This window comes from Drosophila tropicalis, unplaced genomic scaffold (assembly GCF_018151085.1).
Source record: "Drosophila tropicalis isolate 14030-0801.00 unplaced genomic scaffold, ASM1815108v1 contig_158, whole genome shotgun sequence".
In the NCBI taxonomy this organism is placed as follows: Eukaryota; Metazoa; Arthropoda; class Insecta; order Diptera; family Drosophilidae; genus Drosophila; species Drosophila tropicalis.
Window position 1 is genome coordinate 4,482,571 of NW_027172602.1, and position 18,426 is coordinate 4,500,996.

The 18,426-nt window shown below is 36.3% G+C and overlaps 1 protein-coding gene and 1 long non-coding RNA gene across 6 annotated transcripts; both read right to left on the bottom strand.

Moving 5' to 3' along the window:
- Nucleotides 1-1,684: 1,684 nt before the first annotated feature.
- On the bottom strand, nucleotides 1,685-18,091 carry Chc (clathrin heavy chain). Of its 5 annotated transcripts, none has more exons than XM_068303713.1 (8): nucleotides 17,862-18,091; nucleotides 16,524-16,744; nucleotides 11,123-11,330; nucleotides 6,745-11,046; nucleotides 6,521-6,687; nucleotides 4,661-4,747; nucleotides 3,954-4,599; nucleotides 1,685-3,091 (listed from the first exon to the last, which is right to left on the bottom strand). In XM_068303713.1, exons 2-7 carry the CDS (start codon nucleotides 16,563-16,565, stop codon nucleotides 4,351-4,353), a joined length of 5,055 nt encoding a protein of 1,684 aa, XP_068159814.1. In that variant the 5' UTR covers nucleotides 16,566-16,744; nucleotides 17,862-18,091; the 3' UTR covers nucleotides 1,685-3,091; nucleotides 3,954-4,350. The 5 variants fall into 5 exon arrangements, with proteins under 5 accessions (XP_068159814.1, XP_068159812.1, XP_068159813.1 ...); XM_068303711.1 differs by having other exon boundaries at nucleotides 17,831-18,091; XM_068303712.1 differs by having other exon boundaries at nucleotides 17,812-18,091.
- LOC137586782 (uncharacterized) lies at nucleotides 5,068-6,486 on the bottom strand. The gene is made up of 2 exons (XR_011033823.1): nucleotides 5,518-6,486; nucleotides 5,068-5,447 (listed from the first exon to the last, which is right to left on the bottom strand). It is a non-coding gene; the product is annotated as an uncharacterized lncRNA (long non-coding RNA).
- Nucleotides 18,092-18,426: the final 335 nt, after the last annotated feature.

Sequence of the window (18,426 nt, forward strand, 5' to 3'; positions counted from 1 at the left end):
ATACTTGCATACATGGTGAACTGATATTATATTGAAGATGGCTGTCTCTTTCTAATGCATGCATTTAACACTTCTTTGTTTGTGCTGATGCTTGTTGTTGTGGTTGTTGTTGTTGTTGCTGCTGCCGGCTTTGCTGCATTTTATTGGAATTTTTCGATAAATTGACGTTTTTTAAAACATCAAGATTACTTTTTGGTTTTAGTTTTTATAATTTCTTTTTGTTTTCAATTTCTCTCTGAAAAACACGCACAGCAGCAACAGCAGCGCATTAACACAATGACAGAGAAACGAGCACACATACAGACACACACACACACACTAAGACACATGTGTTTGCAGAAACTTGTTGAATATAAAAAGAAAAAAACAACAACCAAAAAGAAACTGGAAACGCAGGCAGAGGGAGCAACAACTATACCACATATAAATGGATTGTTCACATATGAATACACACACACATACATATATATATAAATATATATATATATCAATATATGTATATGGTATATACGTTCGCCTGTATATTGTGTTGTTTTTATTTGTATTTATTAACAAAAAAAACTCTTCTTTTTTAACTCTTTTTCGCTAATTCACATACACACATGCACTCACACACACACTTGGACACTTTTGCTGGTTCATTTTTTTCTTTCTTTTTTTGTTTATTATTCTGTGCAGCGTAAGCAATTAAACAAATTGGCAAGTATACAAAATAAAGGCAAATTACACTTTATATTTTTCTCCTCTGGCTGGGTATTAATCTTTGATTCATTCTCCATGTTTGTTTTTTTTTTTAATCTTTTATTATTTTGTTGTTGTTTTATTGCATAATTTCAGCTGCTGTGGCGGCTGTTGCTTTTGGATGCTGCTGCCATTTTCCCCCGTTTTTTCTTTTTCAAAATCTGCTCCCCGCGCGGCTACTATCAAGTAGTAGTAGTTGAAGTTGCACACACTTTCAAAAAAACCAAAAAAAAATTCCAAAACTTTAAAACGAATTACGGAAAAATAGCGCACAAGTTTCGCTTTTGTTTTGTATTCGACTTTCGTATATTTTCTCGTTTTTTTTTATTAATCTTTTTCCGTTTCTACGCGAATTTCTTCCGACGCGAAAAAAAACACGTCCGCTCGCCCTGAAAACCAAAAAAACAACAACAATGAACACTTCGCCGCGGCTCTCTTCAATTCGCTCGGCGCGCTCGGTCCGTCAACACGAATTCGCCCATCCATTGCGAATTCGATAAGCTCGAACATTTCAAACTATCGAAAATCGACATTTCGGAGCAAAACCTATCGATTAATCGACATTATCGGAGCCGGCCTATCGATTAATCGACATTTCGGAGCAAGCCTATCGAAAATCGACATTTTGGAGCAAAACCTATCGAAAATCGACAATAAAAGATAGCGTTTGCCATCACTGAAATCTAGCCTTAACCTATTTTCCCACTTTTCAACACTGAAATCTCGAGTAGTGCTTTATAAGTGCTTTGCTCATCCCGCGAATTGCTGTCAGTAAGTCAACGGATGGCAAATGGCGACAAAGGAGTCTCTTAATTTGAGGAGTCTTAAATAAGAACTTTTGGCTTTAAAGAAAATAAATAACATATTGATACAAATAAATAATTGAAATTTAAAGTTGCTTATCTAAGACATTCATTTGTTTGAAAAAAATACAAATTCAAAATTTCCCATTTCAAACAACTCCTTTATTCAAAAAACAAAACGAAAGAAAATTAATCTTGAAAAACTTTTTGTCTGTTCTGCAAGAATCTGTTTTCGTTTACCAAATCAAAACACTTTCTATATAAACATACATATATATAGTCTTCATACAAGTTCCTTGGGGGATTTGGAATGCTCCTTGAACTTTCCTTGGGGACTGGGTCATGCATATACATATATATATATATACATATATATCCCATATATTTATTTAGTTGGTGTTCAATTTGTAAAGGTTTTATTGGAATCTATTTTTATTTCTCATTTATTGGAACCGAAAAAAATGGCTAAATTTAAATTTAATTATGTGTTAACGTTGCTTTTATATATTTACCATATTTTTTTTAAATTTGTTTTATTTTCTGTTTTCTTTCAATTATTTTTCAACGCACTACGTTAATGAATTTTTATTTGTTGCTCGGTTGTAAAATAATACATATATGTATATATATATATATATATATATATATATATATACTTTAATGATAAAAATCGTTATTTTTTGTTTTTTTTTTTTTAAGTATTAGAATGTTTCGTGAGTGTATGTATGTTTTCTTCTTCTTTTTTTTTTGTTTTTATACAAACAATTTTCAATTTGTTTAAATAAATTTTTGTAGCAAAATAACAAACAGACTGACAGAATCAAGGGATTGCATAATGGAAGAGGACTTTGCAAATATGCTGAGATTTGAAAGGAACCAAAGTCTTATGGAGCATATACATATATATATATATATCAATAGATAGACAGAGATAGGTTAAATGGAATTTGGACAACATTTGTTTTTTGTTTTTGTTTTTTTAACATTTTTATAGAATCCTGATTCTGTACCGATGATTCGCTTAATTGATTGGAAATGGTTATTCATGTTTGTTTTTGTTTTTTTTGGAAATGTTCTTAATTATATTAATTTCTCGTTTGTTTTTGTTTGTGTGTGTGTGTTTTTGTTGTTGTTTTTTATATTTAAATTAATAAATTTTATTTATTTAATTTGTATATATGTTTATGTTTATATATATATATATATCTGTGTTAATTTGTTTTTGCGTGTTTCAATAATTTTGTTTTTTTTTTCTTTTTGTTTTCTTGTTTTCGTTTTTGCTTAAATTTTATTTAATTATATAATAGTCATAATCAATAATAATAATAATCATAATAATAATAATAAATTACGACCCATTTTCTTTTTGTTTTTCGTTTATCTCTGAACACTTTTTCATCTTCGTATTTGTTGCTATATTATGTTAGTTGTTGTTGTTGCTGTTGATGTTGTTCTTCTTATTGTTGTTGTTGAGTTGAGTTGCATTCCTGCGAAATGGAGCTAGGAGAGAGACATCATCCATCATTTAGTTTCCTTTGTAGCTATTACTGAAATAGAAAGAGATGGCAATGAATATCTTAACAGGTTTATGTATATATATACATATATATAGCGATAGGTATGCAATTCACAGTGTATCTGTATATGTGTGTAGTTGAGTGAGAGTGTGTGTGTGTGTGTGTGAAATAAACAACGAGTTAACATTAAACTTAATTTTAAATGTATAGCATTTTAGAAGAAGCATTTGCAATTATTCAAATTGTTAAAAATAAAACAATCGTAAATAAACAAATGAATATTTTCCCTATGGCAAACATAAAAACTTATTAATCGGAATAAGCTATTAAATGGGGTAGAGTAAATATAAAAATATTTATTACAATTTCATGAGATTTACACAATTTGTTTTTTTTTTTCCCCAAATTCGAAATCATATTACAGAAACAAATCTTAGGTAGTTTTATAGTTAAATAAATAGTTTTAAAGATCCATGGACTATAATAGATTTATGGATAGAATCCAAGTGGATTGAAATCAGCAGGATATGAATCTCTTGCTCAGAGTTAGAGCGAATATTTTTACTCTTTTCGATTCTGCTGTGTTATTGAGCCTAATGAGAGATAAAAAAAACGCTCTAGTGGTTTTTAAGAGCTCTGATAAATAGAAAGATGTTTATATCTAAATTTTGAACGAATTCTTTATGTGGATATATCAATTTTTAAAGTCTTCTCAGAAGTTCTTCTAAGTCTGCTCGAAAATAAGTACTCCAACAATTTGAATATTTGCATACAATAGTTTTTGAGAGTGAATTTAACAACTAAAATGATGAATAATACATATACATATACAACAAATATGTGCGATTTGTTTTTAAGACTAAAATAAAAGTAAAAACAACAAGCCACTAACCAAAATTGTTTGTCTCGTAATAATGCGATATTATTTTTCGTAACTCTCAACAATAGACAATATATAGTAGAAAGATATTGTGTTACGTGTTGTTGTTGCTGTTCTTGGTAGTTGGTTGGGTTGGTGTTGTTGTTGTTGTTGTTTTGAGTGTTGTTTTAATGTATTATTGGTCGTTTTATCTTCTGTTGTTGTTGTAGTTGTTGCTTTTGTTTTATTTGGCGCACATGCAATTTACGTTTACTTTGTTGTTGTTGTTGTTATTATTATTCAATTTTTGAATTAATGTATCTGACAATTGTTGTTGTTGTTGTTCTTGTTGTTGGGTGGTGGGTGTGGCTGGGTGTTTTTTGTTGTTGTTGGTTTTATTTTGTTTTTGTTGTTGTTTTTTACAAGATGCCTACAAATAGGGATAACCCATATTACGTCCCGCCGCTGTTGCAGCAGCAGCTGCTGCCGCCGCCGCTGCAGCACCGGGCGGATAATTTTGGGCATATTGTTGCGGAATACCCATAGCCGGGCCAGCGGTAATCATTAGTTGTGGCTCCATTTTAATTATCGTTTTATGCTCCGTGGTATCATCTTCCTTTTCCCGTTGCGCCTCATTCAATTCCAATTTATCCACCTTGCTTGTGTATTCCCGTAGAACCTAGAAATATAATTAACACAAATGAATTGATGGTTAAAGGGAATTTATCATCTAGGCGTACCTGAATTAAATAGGGCATGGCAAAGTCCATGATTTTATGCTTCCAGGCCAATTCCAAGATGACATCTGGACGCAGCAAGTCGTAGCACTAGAAGGGATTAATAAATTATGATAAATATTATACATATGTATGTATATACACCCAGCGACAAAAAAAAAGCCGCACAAGGCCGTTTGGCAAATTGGTGCGTTCTTTGCTCAGAGATTCATCTAAATTTCAATGCATTGATTAATTTAAAATTTTTTTGGATTAATCAATCAATTCCACATACATTTTTAAAAATTTAATTTTTATACGTCTTTTATCCAATGAAAAAAAACAATTTTTCTGAAATCACACAAATTAATTGATTTTTCACTAAGTTGGTCCTCTTAAGTAAAAAAATTATTAAGTAAAAAAACAAAGAATTTTCAACAAAAACAAAATTTTTTCATATTAATTAAACTATTTGCTGTTAATATAAATTATAATATAGTCCAAAATATTTCGTTCTGAATTTTTAAATTAAATTATAAAGTTATCAATATTTGGTAGTGCCACCTTTGGCCTTTATAACACATTTGACCCTATTCGGCATGGACTCGTACAAAGTCTCCAGATACTCCGCCGTTATATCCTCGAACCACACTTTTTCAATCGTTTTCATTAATTCCTGTAATGATTTTGGCTTTTCCTTTCGTATTTTGGCACTCATAAGGGCCCAGACATTTTCAATAGGATTGAGGTCAGGACTGTTCCCTGGCCAATCTAAGGACTCAATACCAAGTTCTGACTTCAAAATTGATATCTGTGGTTAGCGGATAGTTAAAGTTTATTAAAAAATGATCGGAATGACTAATTCTTGAAAATCCACTTACAGAGCGCGCCCGATGACAAGGTGCAGAATCGTCCTGGAATATGGGCTCTTTTTCTCTTTCAGTAATCGACTCAATGCTAGGCACAAGTCCACTGAGAATGATTTCTTTGTACTTCTCTGCATTCACCATCCCTTGAAGCATAATAAGTGATTCTGTTTTGTATTTGGAAATGCATCCCCATATCATAACATAAGGCGAATGCTTAACAGTGGCAACACAGCAGTTTTCCGAATATCGCTCTCCGTTTCTGCGCCGAACTTTCAAGCAGCCATCGGGTCCAATAAGATTAAATTTGGACTCATCAGAAAATATGATCCGTGACCATTCAAATTGACCCCAATTTTGCTTATTTTTCGCCCAGTTTAAGCGAGCTGTCTTCATTTTCTGGTTGAGAAGAGGTTTTTTGGCTGGTGTCCTTGCTATCAAACCCATCTCCTTGAGCCGACGTTGAATAGTCCGAGCCGAAATTTCTTTCGTAAATCGTTGCTGCACTTCAGATGCAATTTCGACGGCATTTTTGAAGCGATTCTGGAGGCTCGTTCTCATAATAACGCGATTCTCCCGTTCATTTGTGCACTTTTTTCTGCCTGATCCTTTCGTCCTCCCCAATTCCTCCGTCTCACGATATTTTTTCAAAAAGCGTCGAACTGAACTTTCATTAAAATTAGTTTTATTAGCTATTTCACGATTCGACACGTTTTGCTGAGCCAAAGCAATAATTTTGGCCTTTTCAGTGAGGGTCATCTGTTTTCCTTTAACCATAATGTTTAATGTTCACCAAATTGAATCTCCGCAAAATGAAATTTTATCAACCGACAAGTCGAAAATTTAGCAAAAAGTGAAGAAAACAATCGAGGGGATTCCCCAAAATAAAAGTTAAGCGACTAGAATACAATTTGGGGAAACCCCGAGCTAGAGAAGGCAAAAGTTGCAATAACCTTAAAGTGCGGCTTTTTTTTTGTCGCTGGGTGTATGTCGATAAGGTCTTTATCTGCAGACTTACCTGATATAGACATGCCGCAAAACAATCATGAGCATTGCGTTCCAAGAACCAACCCAACAATTCTTCAGCAATCTCTTGTTTACCCGATTCGGCTGCATACTCCATGGCATCCTTATAGAGTTTATCCTTTTTGCACAGCTCCACACTCTGTTTCCAGCGATTGTTGCCTGCGATAGTGAGAGCAATTTTAGTGATAAACTCCATTTTCAATTCCTTAAACTTACCCTTGTATAAATAGGCTGCAATGCGACGGAATTCGGTTAGCTCGTGCTTCTCCAGCTTCTGGGCCAAAGCAATCGTATCGAAATTATCAAAACCATCAATCGAATTGCGTAATCCTTGGTAGTCCTCCTCATCGATAAGCAGACCATTGAGTGCCTCATTAATTGCCTTATTGTTCAACGATTGCACTGATCTCAAATAGGGTTTAACCAATGGTAAGTAGCCCGTTTTCGAGAAATAACTAACAGCTCGGGTATGATCCATGCGTGGTGCCAATACCAAGAGCATATCGTTCAATAGCAATGGCTTGAAGTCCAAATAGAATTCGATTGCCTTATAATAGAGCTCGATATTAGCAACCTTGGTGATAATATCCTTGAAATGTCCCTCTCGCCATGCCTCTGTGGGATGGGCCATCATCGCAAGCACAGCATTATCATATTCCTCATATTTATCGTAAAGGAATACCAATTCGGACCACAAATGTGCCGATTCGGCGGCACGCAAAACTTTGGGTATATTCACACGTGACCAAAACAATTCCAAATGTTCACGCATTTTCGATGGCTTGAATTTCGAATACAAGATGGCCAATTCGGTAAACATTCCCATATGGGCACGTTCCAAGCCCAGAGCGGATTCAAGCAATGCAATTAATTCCTCGAAATAGCCACGATTCTGATAATAGTTGATCAAATCTTCCAGCTCATCGGCATGCACAACAATATGCAGACCGCACATCTGTGCCAAACGGAACTCTTCGGCATCAACGCAAGCGAAGCAAACCTCCTTCCAGGTGCGTGTCGAATTGGCTTTGCGGGCCGAATCCACGGCACCCTGGAACTCTTTCAGATACACCAATGTGATGGCCAAGCGGGCGAAATTGCTAACATTATTGTACAATAATTTGGCGGCATCGTACTTGCCATCGCTAAAGCAACGATCACCGATCTTTTGTATATCAGCATGATTTGGTCCCGAAATGAATTCCTCAAGATCGGCCAAACGCCCGGTACGTGCATAGGCATAGATCAATTCACTTTCAATATACGATTCGCGTGCCTTTTTGCGGGCCATTTGCAGATAACGCACCAGATCATCCCACGATTCGACACGGCTGGCCACATCGACAACATCCATATAGGCGCTTGGATCATCGGCCTTAATATACGAATCAATAGCCTCTTTCACCAGGCCCTGTTGCAATTGGGCTTTGGCCAATTGTGACCAAACTGCCGGCTCATTGCAACGTTCAGCAAATTCATTGGCTCGCTCCAAATTGTTCACTTGATCGATCAGAACCTGAATTGCCGAGGTATTCACATCGAATTTCTTGAATATGGCGAATGCCTCCTCGTACAATTGATTGCTAATCGCAATGTTTGCTATATCTGGAGCATCATAGTTATCCAAACGATTGATATAGTCCATAACACGTGTACGATCCGCCTTGATGGCGGTGAGTATCAATAGATTTTGTAAATTGCGATGATCGCTGAATACCGATGAATCCAAAATGATTTTCTCGAGCAATTCAATCAACTCATTGGGCAAATCGGCTGTCATAAATGCCTTTACAGTCACCGATATATCCTCAGGATCTTGGGTCTCGGAGAGAGCTGTCTGCACAACCTGATCGATAAGTTGTCGCTTATAGGGATTAGCCTCGGATAGTACCTCCGCCCAGAGTTCAGCATCACGACGTCCAACCAAATAGCGTGCCTCGCTCTTGAATAGAGAATTCTCATTACAAACAGCAATCAATTCGCGATCGCATTGTCCTCGCTCATAGGCCACGCAAGCCAAATGGGGATCACGCTTCTCACAGTAACGTCCGACAACACGGCTATCATAGTATTGATTCTCTTTTAGGAAACGTTCCGGATTATTGTTCGAATCAATGTAGATTTTGGCCAAGGCATTGTGTGTGGCCGGCTCAACGCAACCCTCATGGACGCGGGACTCTAGCCAAGGTAGCAATAATTTCAAACGGTTACGTTTCTCAACCTCTTCGACCAGTTCATCGGTCGAGAATTGTCCCTTGACCACCAATATTAGATTCTTAATGATATCCTCGCTGCAATCGACATCAAGGAGGCCACCAACCACAACGGGTAGACGCGATGGATTCACCTTCTGCACATAGATCTCAATATATTTCTGTAGATTGTTACGATACAGATAGAGCACAAGATCGTGCACAAAATCAAAACGATCGCAGACAATGATCAAGGGCAATTGATCGGTTAGTTTGGCCTCCTTCAAGAAATTCTTAACTCTCTCCGGATTATAACAATTCGATTCGCGGCAAATGCGTTCCACTTCCTTGATCTGATTGGTTTTACATGCCGCCTGTATATACTTGAAATGCACTTCCGGATCCTGCGAGAAATTGACAATGCTGCTCAAGAAATAGAATAAGCCATCGTAGCTCTTGAAACTTTCAAAGAGATCAATCAGTGCCTTGGTGGTCAATTGTTCATGATATTTGGTTGCTATTTGCACACAGATTTGTAAATTTTGACGCAAATTTGCCGTTAACATGGCCTTAAGGCATTCCAACGAATCCTCCACCGAGAGAGTGCCAAAGAAACTCACTAGCCATTCGGCATTTAGCATATGCGTGTGGACAACAGCTCGCTTAATGTCATACAGATCGGTATAGTGTTCCAGGGCACGTTGCAAGAGGCCAGCTTTCTCGCACAATTGGGCAATATGCGCACGATCGTAATGGGTGAACATGGCATTACCCAAAATTGCATCGGCCACTTGTGGTGCCGACATAAGATTCATTTCGAGCAAACGTGTCTGTAGAGCACCCTCCGCGGGACGATTATGCTTGAGGGCATCCAAGAGAAATGCTGTACACTGCTGCACCATCGAATGCTCCATAAAGATATCGACAATCTGATTAATATCCGCCAATGGTTCCTCTTCGGCAACCAACATGGAGGCAAATCCAGCACCCTGCTCCGGATTGCTACGCATAACCGAACGCAACAGGAATATATAGTCCGGTGTATAGTTAACCTTTTTGGCATAGAGTACAATCTTTTGGAATTGTCCCGTTTCGGCAAAGCATTGTATAACCTTATTGGGCACATTAGCTCTCAGATAGATGGACAGAGCAAGAGTTAGATCCGATGTCTTGACCAAATCACCCAATTCTTCGCTACATTCGAGTTTCTCCTCTTTAAGCCATTTCTCGCAAAGCTGCTTCTTGCCCTGCAACAGAACCGGACGGCAAAGCTCCAACGACTCAAACTTATTCAATTTACCCTGATCGAGTAGTATACCAAAGTATTGCAAGAGCGGCGGGGTCGTCGAACCAGCCGGAGTTTGCACCTGCTGGAAACGTTGTATTGTCTGCGGTGTACGCAATATACCCTTGGGCGCTAGGGCGGCAACTTTGGCGGCTTCGGCATATTGACCGGCGGTGAATAGTTTATTAAATTTGCGTACAAACAAATCTTCGGCACCGGCCAAATTGTTTCGCACTGCCATCCGTAATGCCAAATCCGGATTTTGCAATACCGTATTAATGTACGGTATTATTTGTTCCTCATCGACAGTCACGGATAATACCTGGCCCTTGCGATTAACACCAATAATACCGCCGCTGGCCTCGTGCGGTGCTGTCACAAAAATCGTATCGGCCGATATGCGATTCATGTAAATGCACGTGGCCGTCTCCATGTCATAGAGATGAATATAACCATATTTGGTGATCAAATAGATGGTATCATACTTAGCGGAGACCTGCATGGCCACCGGGAAATCGTTTTGGGCCTCGGGCGGAAAGAATACATCGACAGCCTTTTTGGGGAACGGTTGATTGCCATTGGGCGGTGTCCCAACCTCAATGATATGCAATTTACCACCCGTCGCCGTGCGTACAGCAAAACAAAACAATGTTGTTGGCTCCTTGTTGCCCTCAATCTTGAAGGTGGCGAAACTGGCCGCATGTCCCTCAATTGCTTGGGATACTTTACGCTCCACGGAATATAATTGCATGGCACCGGCCACACGACTGGGCAGGGCAGAGATACCAACCAAGAGCAACCATTGCTGTGAGGCATTGCAACGATAATTAATTATCTGGCATCCATTGAGCGAGGAATGTCTATCGAACATTTTCTGTGGCATCGAATCGCCCTCCATGGACCAATGGAACACACTTGTCTCCGTTACCAGGGCCAAAGTATTCAATGATATCCATTTCCAGAAGACAACATCCTCGTTCATTGTATGTGCCTTCATTTTCGATTTCATTTCGATATTGAAAATTTGCAATGTCTTTTGCGCTAAAAATTATAGAGAAGGAGAGAAAGACAGATATTAGAGAGAGATTTGATTTTTAGTTTTTGTTTTAATGCTTACCTTTGAGCGCAATCACCTTGCTGGCCGGATTCATGATCGCTGAATCCGCTGATATGGGACGCCGCGTTGGATTCGCCGAATCGTTCATATCAATAATAACCACTTGGGCGGTATCATTGACCTTTTCACGCACACAAATGAACTTATCCGATTCCATTGTAAGCGTGCTGAAGGAGAACGAGTTTGCATTGATGCCGACATTTGTGAGCTGCAAAAATTAAAGAAATGAGAACACAAAAATTGTCAATAAAAGTTCAAAAGTTCATCAATGAGAAGAATGGGTCAAAAGTCAAGACTCGGACAGTTGTTAATCAGATAGAATCACAAAAGAGCTAAGACAAGACTGGAAATGGTAAACCAAAGGGAATGGAAATGTTTTGCAAATTTTTGACTAGTTGCTAAGACTCCGCATTTTGGGCCTCTAACTAGAGTTATTGTGTTGCCACAAGACAAAACATGGACGACAAAAGACGTATTGAGATATCGAAATAGCTCATCTTATTTAACTCGATTTGAAAATCACTAAGACGGGCAGCAGTTGAGTTAAAAGTTGATAAAGAGATTTAGACAGATTTCAGATTAAATTGAACTGATTCCCTTAAAGATAGGGAGCTTCCGATTGCGGGTGCTTCATGTCTGACACAGATAGGGAATAAGTATATATAAATATATGCATATATACATATTGCCATTTCTCTTTTTGCGCAGCTAACGAAATGCTTGACTAAATCGTAAACAGAATTGTATGAAGAAAAAGTTCAAGGTTTTTCGCGGCTTTTTCCTTCTTCAAGAAACACAATCTCTCAATATTATTCTCTCCCTCTTTCTCTCTGTCTGCCTTTATGAGAAAGCAAGATAAAATATATATACATATATATAATTGTAAACAAATTTTTGTTCAATGCACTTGATGAAAACAAAGAGCCACAAAAACAAAACAAAGAACAATAACGAAACAGCAATTATGTACTCTACTTTTAAAATAAAATTATAACAAATTTAATAACGAACAAAAATTATTCAACTGAACAATTCAATTGATAAGCTTTAAGCCATTTTAATCAAACAAAAGAAGAATTTGGTAAGGACATCAAAGTTGAATGTTTATATACACTTATTAAGTTTAAACATATGTATGTACATAAATGAAATCCCTAGGTATGAAAGATATATGTATATGTATAGCTATAATGAAGACTACTTTATAAAGATAACATAATTATCTTTCTGATCGGGGACGTTGAGGAAAGAATCGTTATGCAAATACTCGAAAACTAACTATAAAGAGGAATCGACTAAATGCGCCTCTCTATCCATCCAGCCATTGATCGGAACTAATACGCCGCTCTTGTTGAAGGGTATTTTATACTAATCTATGTATGAGTCGTCTTTTTCTTTTGTCTTTTATTTTTGTTATTTTCTTATCATTAAAAGCAGCCAATGATTCAATTGGTAAGTCATATCAATTTTTATTAGAAATTATTATAACGTTTTACATAAACATTAACAAAATAAGTATATTATGCATTTATTTAAAGTAAGATTAGATAAACTCTATAATTTAGTTTCAGAAATCTCCAAATTTGTGTCCTAATATAAAAAAAACAGAGAAATTTCCTCTTCTAACAACGAAGAAGAGGTAAAATACCTCTTAAAGTGATCAAATTTTCATATTTAAGATCGACTTTGTAAAATAACCGATTTCATTTTTCAAAAACTCGTTCTTTGACGTCGAAACGCCAATAAACCCAAATATGTTTAGTTTCCAAATTGGTTTTATCGTAGAAATATATATTTTCAAAGATTTCTGAGGCGATATATACAAAAGGAGAATGCGACAAATTAAAAAAATTTGAAGTAGTTAGAAATTAGAATATGATATAGAATATATATAATTTAGTAGATCGAAAGCAGACTCTTTAACTGGGTCACTGATTTTTCTTTTGGTGCCTCGCCAAAATTACTTCAATCAGTGCATAAAAAATAAGTCAACCAAAAATTGGGTGACACATGAAAACTTGAGATGGAAAAGTGACATAAATTCAACTTATAGTTTAGTTTAGTATATATAACAAAAGTAACATGTAAAATTTTCAATTCAATGCAGAGTTTCCGCACCAAATAGATTAGATTTTCCATTTCATTCACTGCTTATGTTATTTATGTCAATTACAAATTAACATCTGGCCGGACACAATGAGAGAAAGAGAGAAGTGACGACGACTACGACGACGACAATATACACAAAAGAAAAAGAACGCCCTTAGCTAGAGGAGACCCAGAGCCAAGTATACATAGTTAGTTGTAGTCTCTTATTGCTTAAGGCAGTTTGTTGTTGTTGCACTCTCTGTCTGAACTATACAATTGAATTTAGTCTATATACAGACGTATGAACTGTTCTCTGATGACTCCGCTGCTACGCCCCTTCTTGGATCCCCCCTTTTTCAATGTAGTTAATGCTAAAAACTCTGAAAACTTACATTACAGAGAAAAAACGATACTTTCGTCTTGTCCTATCAAGCAGTTGTTGTTCGCCGACTTTATTATACACTAGTATTATCTAAGAGTGGACCCTTTTCCAATGGATTATGACGGGCTGTATCCGAACCTAATTTAAATATGCGGGTTGGTTCAGATTTGGGAAATATCCTTACCTCAAAGTGCAGAAATACGGGGGGTTTTTTTTGTCTATTTTGAAGGTTTTGTACGAAAAAAAAACAAAATCTACAAATCCATTTTTGGCAGTTTTAACTCCTAGATTCGCTTAAAGCTCGACGGTGATCAAGTGTCAAATAAGTATTCTCTTTTTGAGGTTGTGACTACTTTTCCCTGAAAATTCCCCATTTTTCTAATAAACCAAAAGGTAATAAATGTGTTGGAATAATCGTAAACAGAAATATAATACATATTAAACAATCCATTTAAATGTTAAAATATCTTTCTAAGTAATCTTTTAACTTTTATTTTTAGTTTGTTGTGAAATACAAAATATCAACTATTTGAATATCGTAAGAACAGAAGAAGAGCATTTAAAAAGAACAGTGTTTATAAATTTGATAAGATATTTTTTCTGACTATTCAAAAGTTTTGATTATTCTTGGGTCTCTAGGTGCTAATTTCAAATCTGTGAAACGAGTTTTAACACACTTTATCAAAATGATTGTTGTTTGTTCTTCTCTCAAATTTCTTATCTTGTAGAATCAGAGAAGTCAAAAAAATAGAGTAATTTTGATTAACTTTGTTATAGAATTGGAGTCTACAGAATTGAGGATCAATATGATGATCGTATTTCTTAAATGAACTTTTTTTAGGTTATTTTTCTTTTTGGCAAGGGTATTAAAATACAAACTAATTTAATTGTAGGTGTAGTATGTACAGTAGTACAATAAAATATGTAGAAATTGTGGGTTGCTCTCTCTCTCTTTCTCTGTCTCTGTGCCGCTGGTCTCTTCCTCTCGCCTCCCTTGCTAACCATTTATTTTGTAGAAAGCAGAACAAGAGACTGAGATAAGATAACTGTTATGTGTCCCCACCATTGCTGCTGATAGGAGAGTAAACGCCCAATATGCTGTTTGTTACACTGTCTTCTTCTTACTCATACTCCATTCCTCTCATTCTTTCCCACAGTCTTTGGCTATGGGAAATTATCAATTGTTATTAACCCACCCACTGAATTGAATTGCTAAAGCGAAATAATTTGAAATGTATGATTTTTAGAAAGAAAAAAAAAAGAAACAACAACAACTACAGTAACAGTTACAAGTGTGGTTTAAGCTAAAGTTACATATGTGTGTGTGGTGTGGTGAATAAATCATTTCACCATAAAAACACACACACACATACACAGATTGAGAGAAAGAGAAGATGGTAATGAAGTGGAAGGCGGGAGTGAATTGGGGGGCGGGGGGAGGGTCAAGCGTGAACGAGAGCTTAAAAGAGAGACTTAATATCATTTTTTCTGGTGGCGGCTACTGCAGCCAATGAACTTTGCGGCAAATCTGACTGACTAACTGACTGACTGACACCGCATCTAGAGAGACCCTTTCCCCCACACACTGTTCAAACCTAAGAAAAACAAATGCATATAATGCACATGTATACGTAGATAGAATAATCTGTATGTGTGTGTGAACATCAAAAACTCAACGCTTCTTTGGGCCAAGTTAGTCAACTCAAGTTAGTCATTAAAAAACCGGTTAGGGCCTATGCACACACGTACATACACGCATACGTACAAACAAATACATATACAAAATCTATTTATAAGGGAACGTGTGTATGTGTGTGTGCATATGGCGGCTTAGTTGCTGACTTGCACTAGCATCTTGTTTCCAATTAGAATTGGCTACCTGCTGCCTGTTGTATTTCCCATTGAAAATTTATCACCTAGTACTAGCCCACACACACACATACACACACTCAGCTTGCAATTGAGAGCAGCAACAACAACAAGATAGCGGCGGCGGCGAGAGAACCAAACGACCGGCTGACTCACTTTACTCCTAAGCCTGAAAACAAACCACAAAAAAATAGAGAGAGAGAGAGAGAGAGACTTTCATCTGTATGTGTGCATGGTGGCCTAAAGTTGACATAAAAACTAAAGCAAATTTACAAACTATAAATTATTAACAAAAGAGCAAGACAAACAAAAACAAAATTATTTAGTCTAAAGGTAAACTCTAAACCAGTTATCTCTCTCGCACTCCTTCAAAGGAAACCAATGGGAACGAGGTAATCAGGACGACAACTGGAAACAGTAGGTCAAAGTTCAACCTTTAAAAACTTTTCTAACAATAGAAACTAACAACGAACGAGCGAACGAACAATTAGGATAAGTTAAATTAAGTCGTTTATATGTTATGTCTTGAACGTTTTCTACAACTTGTTGAATCGTTTTTTTTTTTTTTTTTGTTGATTAGCCTTATGAACAAATTTTTGTGTATACTCAATCGATCATTCATTAAATATAGACAAAATTGATAGCGTTAGAAATAAAGATTTATGGATTGTTTCCTCCCAAGGGCTCGAGAGAGAGAGAAGAGATTATACATTAACTTCGATTGGAGGCGTTTTCCTCTCGTTCCCTATTTCGATGAGTCACACTTCTTTTTTTTTTTCGACGCCCACCAAAAATTGCATTATGTTATCTAGCAATCTCAAACCACTGTACCATGGTGGGGTGAATAAAAAGGGATGGGGTAGGAGAGAGGGCAAGTAAATTGTGAGTAAGCCGTGATAATTGCAAAACTCAACATAAGGGATACCGATATTGAATATCAAATGGACGGATTGAAATTGATAACCAGGTCAACAAGAACAACAACAACAAATACAACAAGTGGTTAGTAGGGGTGAGTAGAGGCTAGAGGTTTGGGGGTGGGGAAGGGAGGATATCACTCACCTGTAAATGCTCTTGAAAGCGTATTGGTAATGGTTGCGTCATCTTGACTGACGTCTCTGCTGTTGCTGCTGCTGTTGGATTATTCTTTTAGGGCGACTGATGGTAATGGAAATGGGTTAAGGGACACTTGCTGCTGCAGCTTCTTCTTCTTTGTTTCGTTCTTTCTTAGTAACACCAACAACACACACTTTTCGTTTCGTTTTAATTTGATTTAGTTGTTCCTTTATTAATGAATAGAAAGAGAATTTTAGATGTCGACTTCTTTTTTAGTTAAACTTTTCGGGATTTTTGTTTGTTTCTTTAGGTCTGTCGTGTTTGTCTACGTGTGTGTGTGTTAAATGCGCTGCGCTTTGTGCTCTTCTTTCGCTAATAATTCTACTTTTCGTTTTGTGTAATGAGTAAGAATAAGAAAATAAGAAAGTTTTAACATACATATAACTGTTACTGCTAACGCCTTCAAAAATTAAAAGAACAAAAAAAACGATAAAATGGCAGGCGTTTCCGTTTTTCCCCTCACCCGGCAAAATTTTTTTGTTTTATGTTGCACAAAATATCAAAACTTTTTTTACATATACTAACACTTCACACACATGTATACATGAATCTATTCATACAACAATTGATTTCTATTTAGTTGTTCAAGAAATTGATTGACATTATTTTATATTTTGACTAAATAAAAATAAAAAAAAAAAAATGTTTATATCCACCACAGTACGTGTTGGTATGTTGAATAATGAAATGTCAGTTGAGAGCATCAGCCATGTTGAGTTGCGCTCCGATACACTTACTCACTCACACACACACACACACGTATTCTCCCTGTCACTCTCTCTCTCTTTCTTGTTCATACGCTCCACCATACGTGTAAAGTGTGATTTTTTTTTTTTTATTAAGTTTCTTTATTCATTGATTTTTGCCACGCAGCAGAAGTACTTTATTTAATAACTTTTGACATATGTTAGCATTTAAATGCAATTGCTTTCGTTCAAGCTTACACCGACGACTTGCCCTACGCCCCTCTGAGCAATACTTTAAGCCGCAATATGCCACATAAACAAAAGGAAAAAAAAAATTTACAATGATAAAACAAAAAAAAAAAATGTTGTGCACTGTCCCAAATGCAAATGTATGCGCCTATATATGTGTGGGACAGAACAGTAGAGTTTGTGGGTTATGTGACATTTTCTACTGACTTTAATTCACATAATTTATGTACAGCAAAAACAAAAAAAAAAAGAGAGGAAAATAACTACGGTCGTATCTAAAGATTTTTGCCTTATCGTACCCGTCGTAGTACCCCGTACCAGTTTGTTGCTGTCACTGTCGCTCTTTTACTTTTCTTTTTCTCCGTTTTTTTTTTTTTTTGTGTTAAAAAATTAATTGCACGTAGACCGAACCAACACACACAGAAAAAAATGTTTACGCTGGCCACCACGGTGACTACGACGACGATGTTACCGACACAATACGATTATTCACATTCACATTTAATTTAGTTAGGTTTTAGCACAAATTACTTCTCTTTATTCGTTCAAGCGTTTATTACAAAAGCGATATATCTAGATTTAACAATAGTGTTGGAAATCACGGAAAATTTGTCGTTGCCAGATGTCCTACTTTGCGTACAGCTGATCATAAAGTAGGAGGTATTTTTTAAAATAGTGGTTTTCAGAAATTACTGCCGGCTTAAAAGGGAAAGCAGAATATAATATTCCATTGCTAAAGAAACGAAACAAATAAGAACTATAAAAATTGCTTTATACGATTAGGCGCGAAGCGATAACTAGAAAAGATGTATTTTTATTTGTAGATTTGCGATTCATCTTTGTTCATATGGCAACGCTGTAGAGGGCCCAGTGTTATCGATTGCTTTTATTCGTAAATATGCGATTATCTTTGC

What these genes read in the sequence shown, in the direction of transcription:
- Chc (XM_068303713.1), bottom strand. Translation starts at nt 16,565, where the DNA reads ATGACGCAACCATTACCAATACGCTTTCAAGAGCATTTACAG. An exon ending in CAAGGTGATTGCGCTCAAAG is followed by an intron (nt 11,047 to 11,122) that starts GTAAGCATTAAA and finishes TATAATTTTTAG; the next exon opens with CGCAAAAGACATTGCAAATT. An exon ending in TTGCGGCATGTCTATATCAG is followed by an intron (nt 4,748 to 6,520) that starts GTAAGTCTGCAG and finishes AATCCCTTCTAG; the next exon opens with TGCTACGACTTGCTGCGTCC.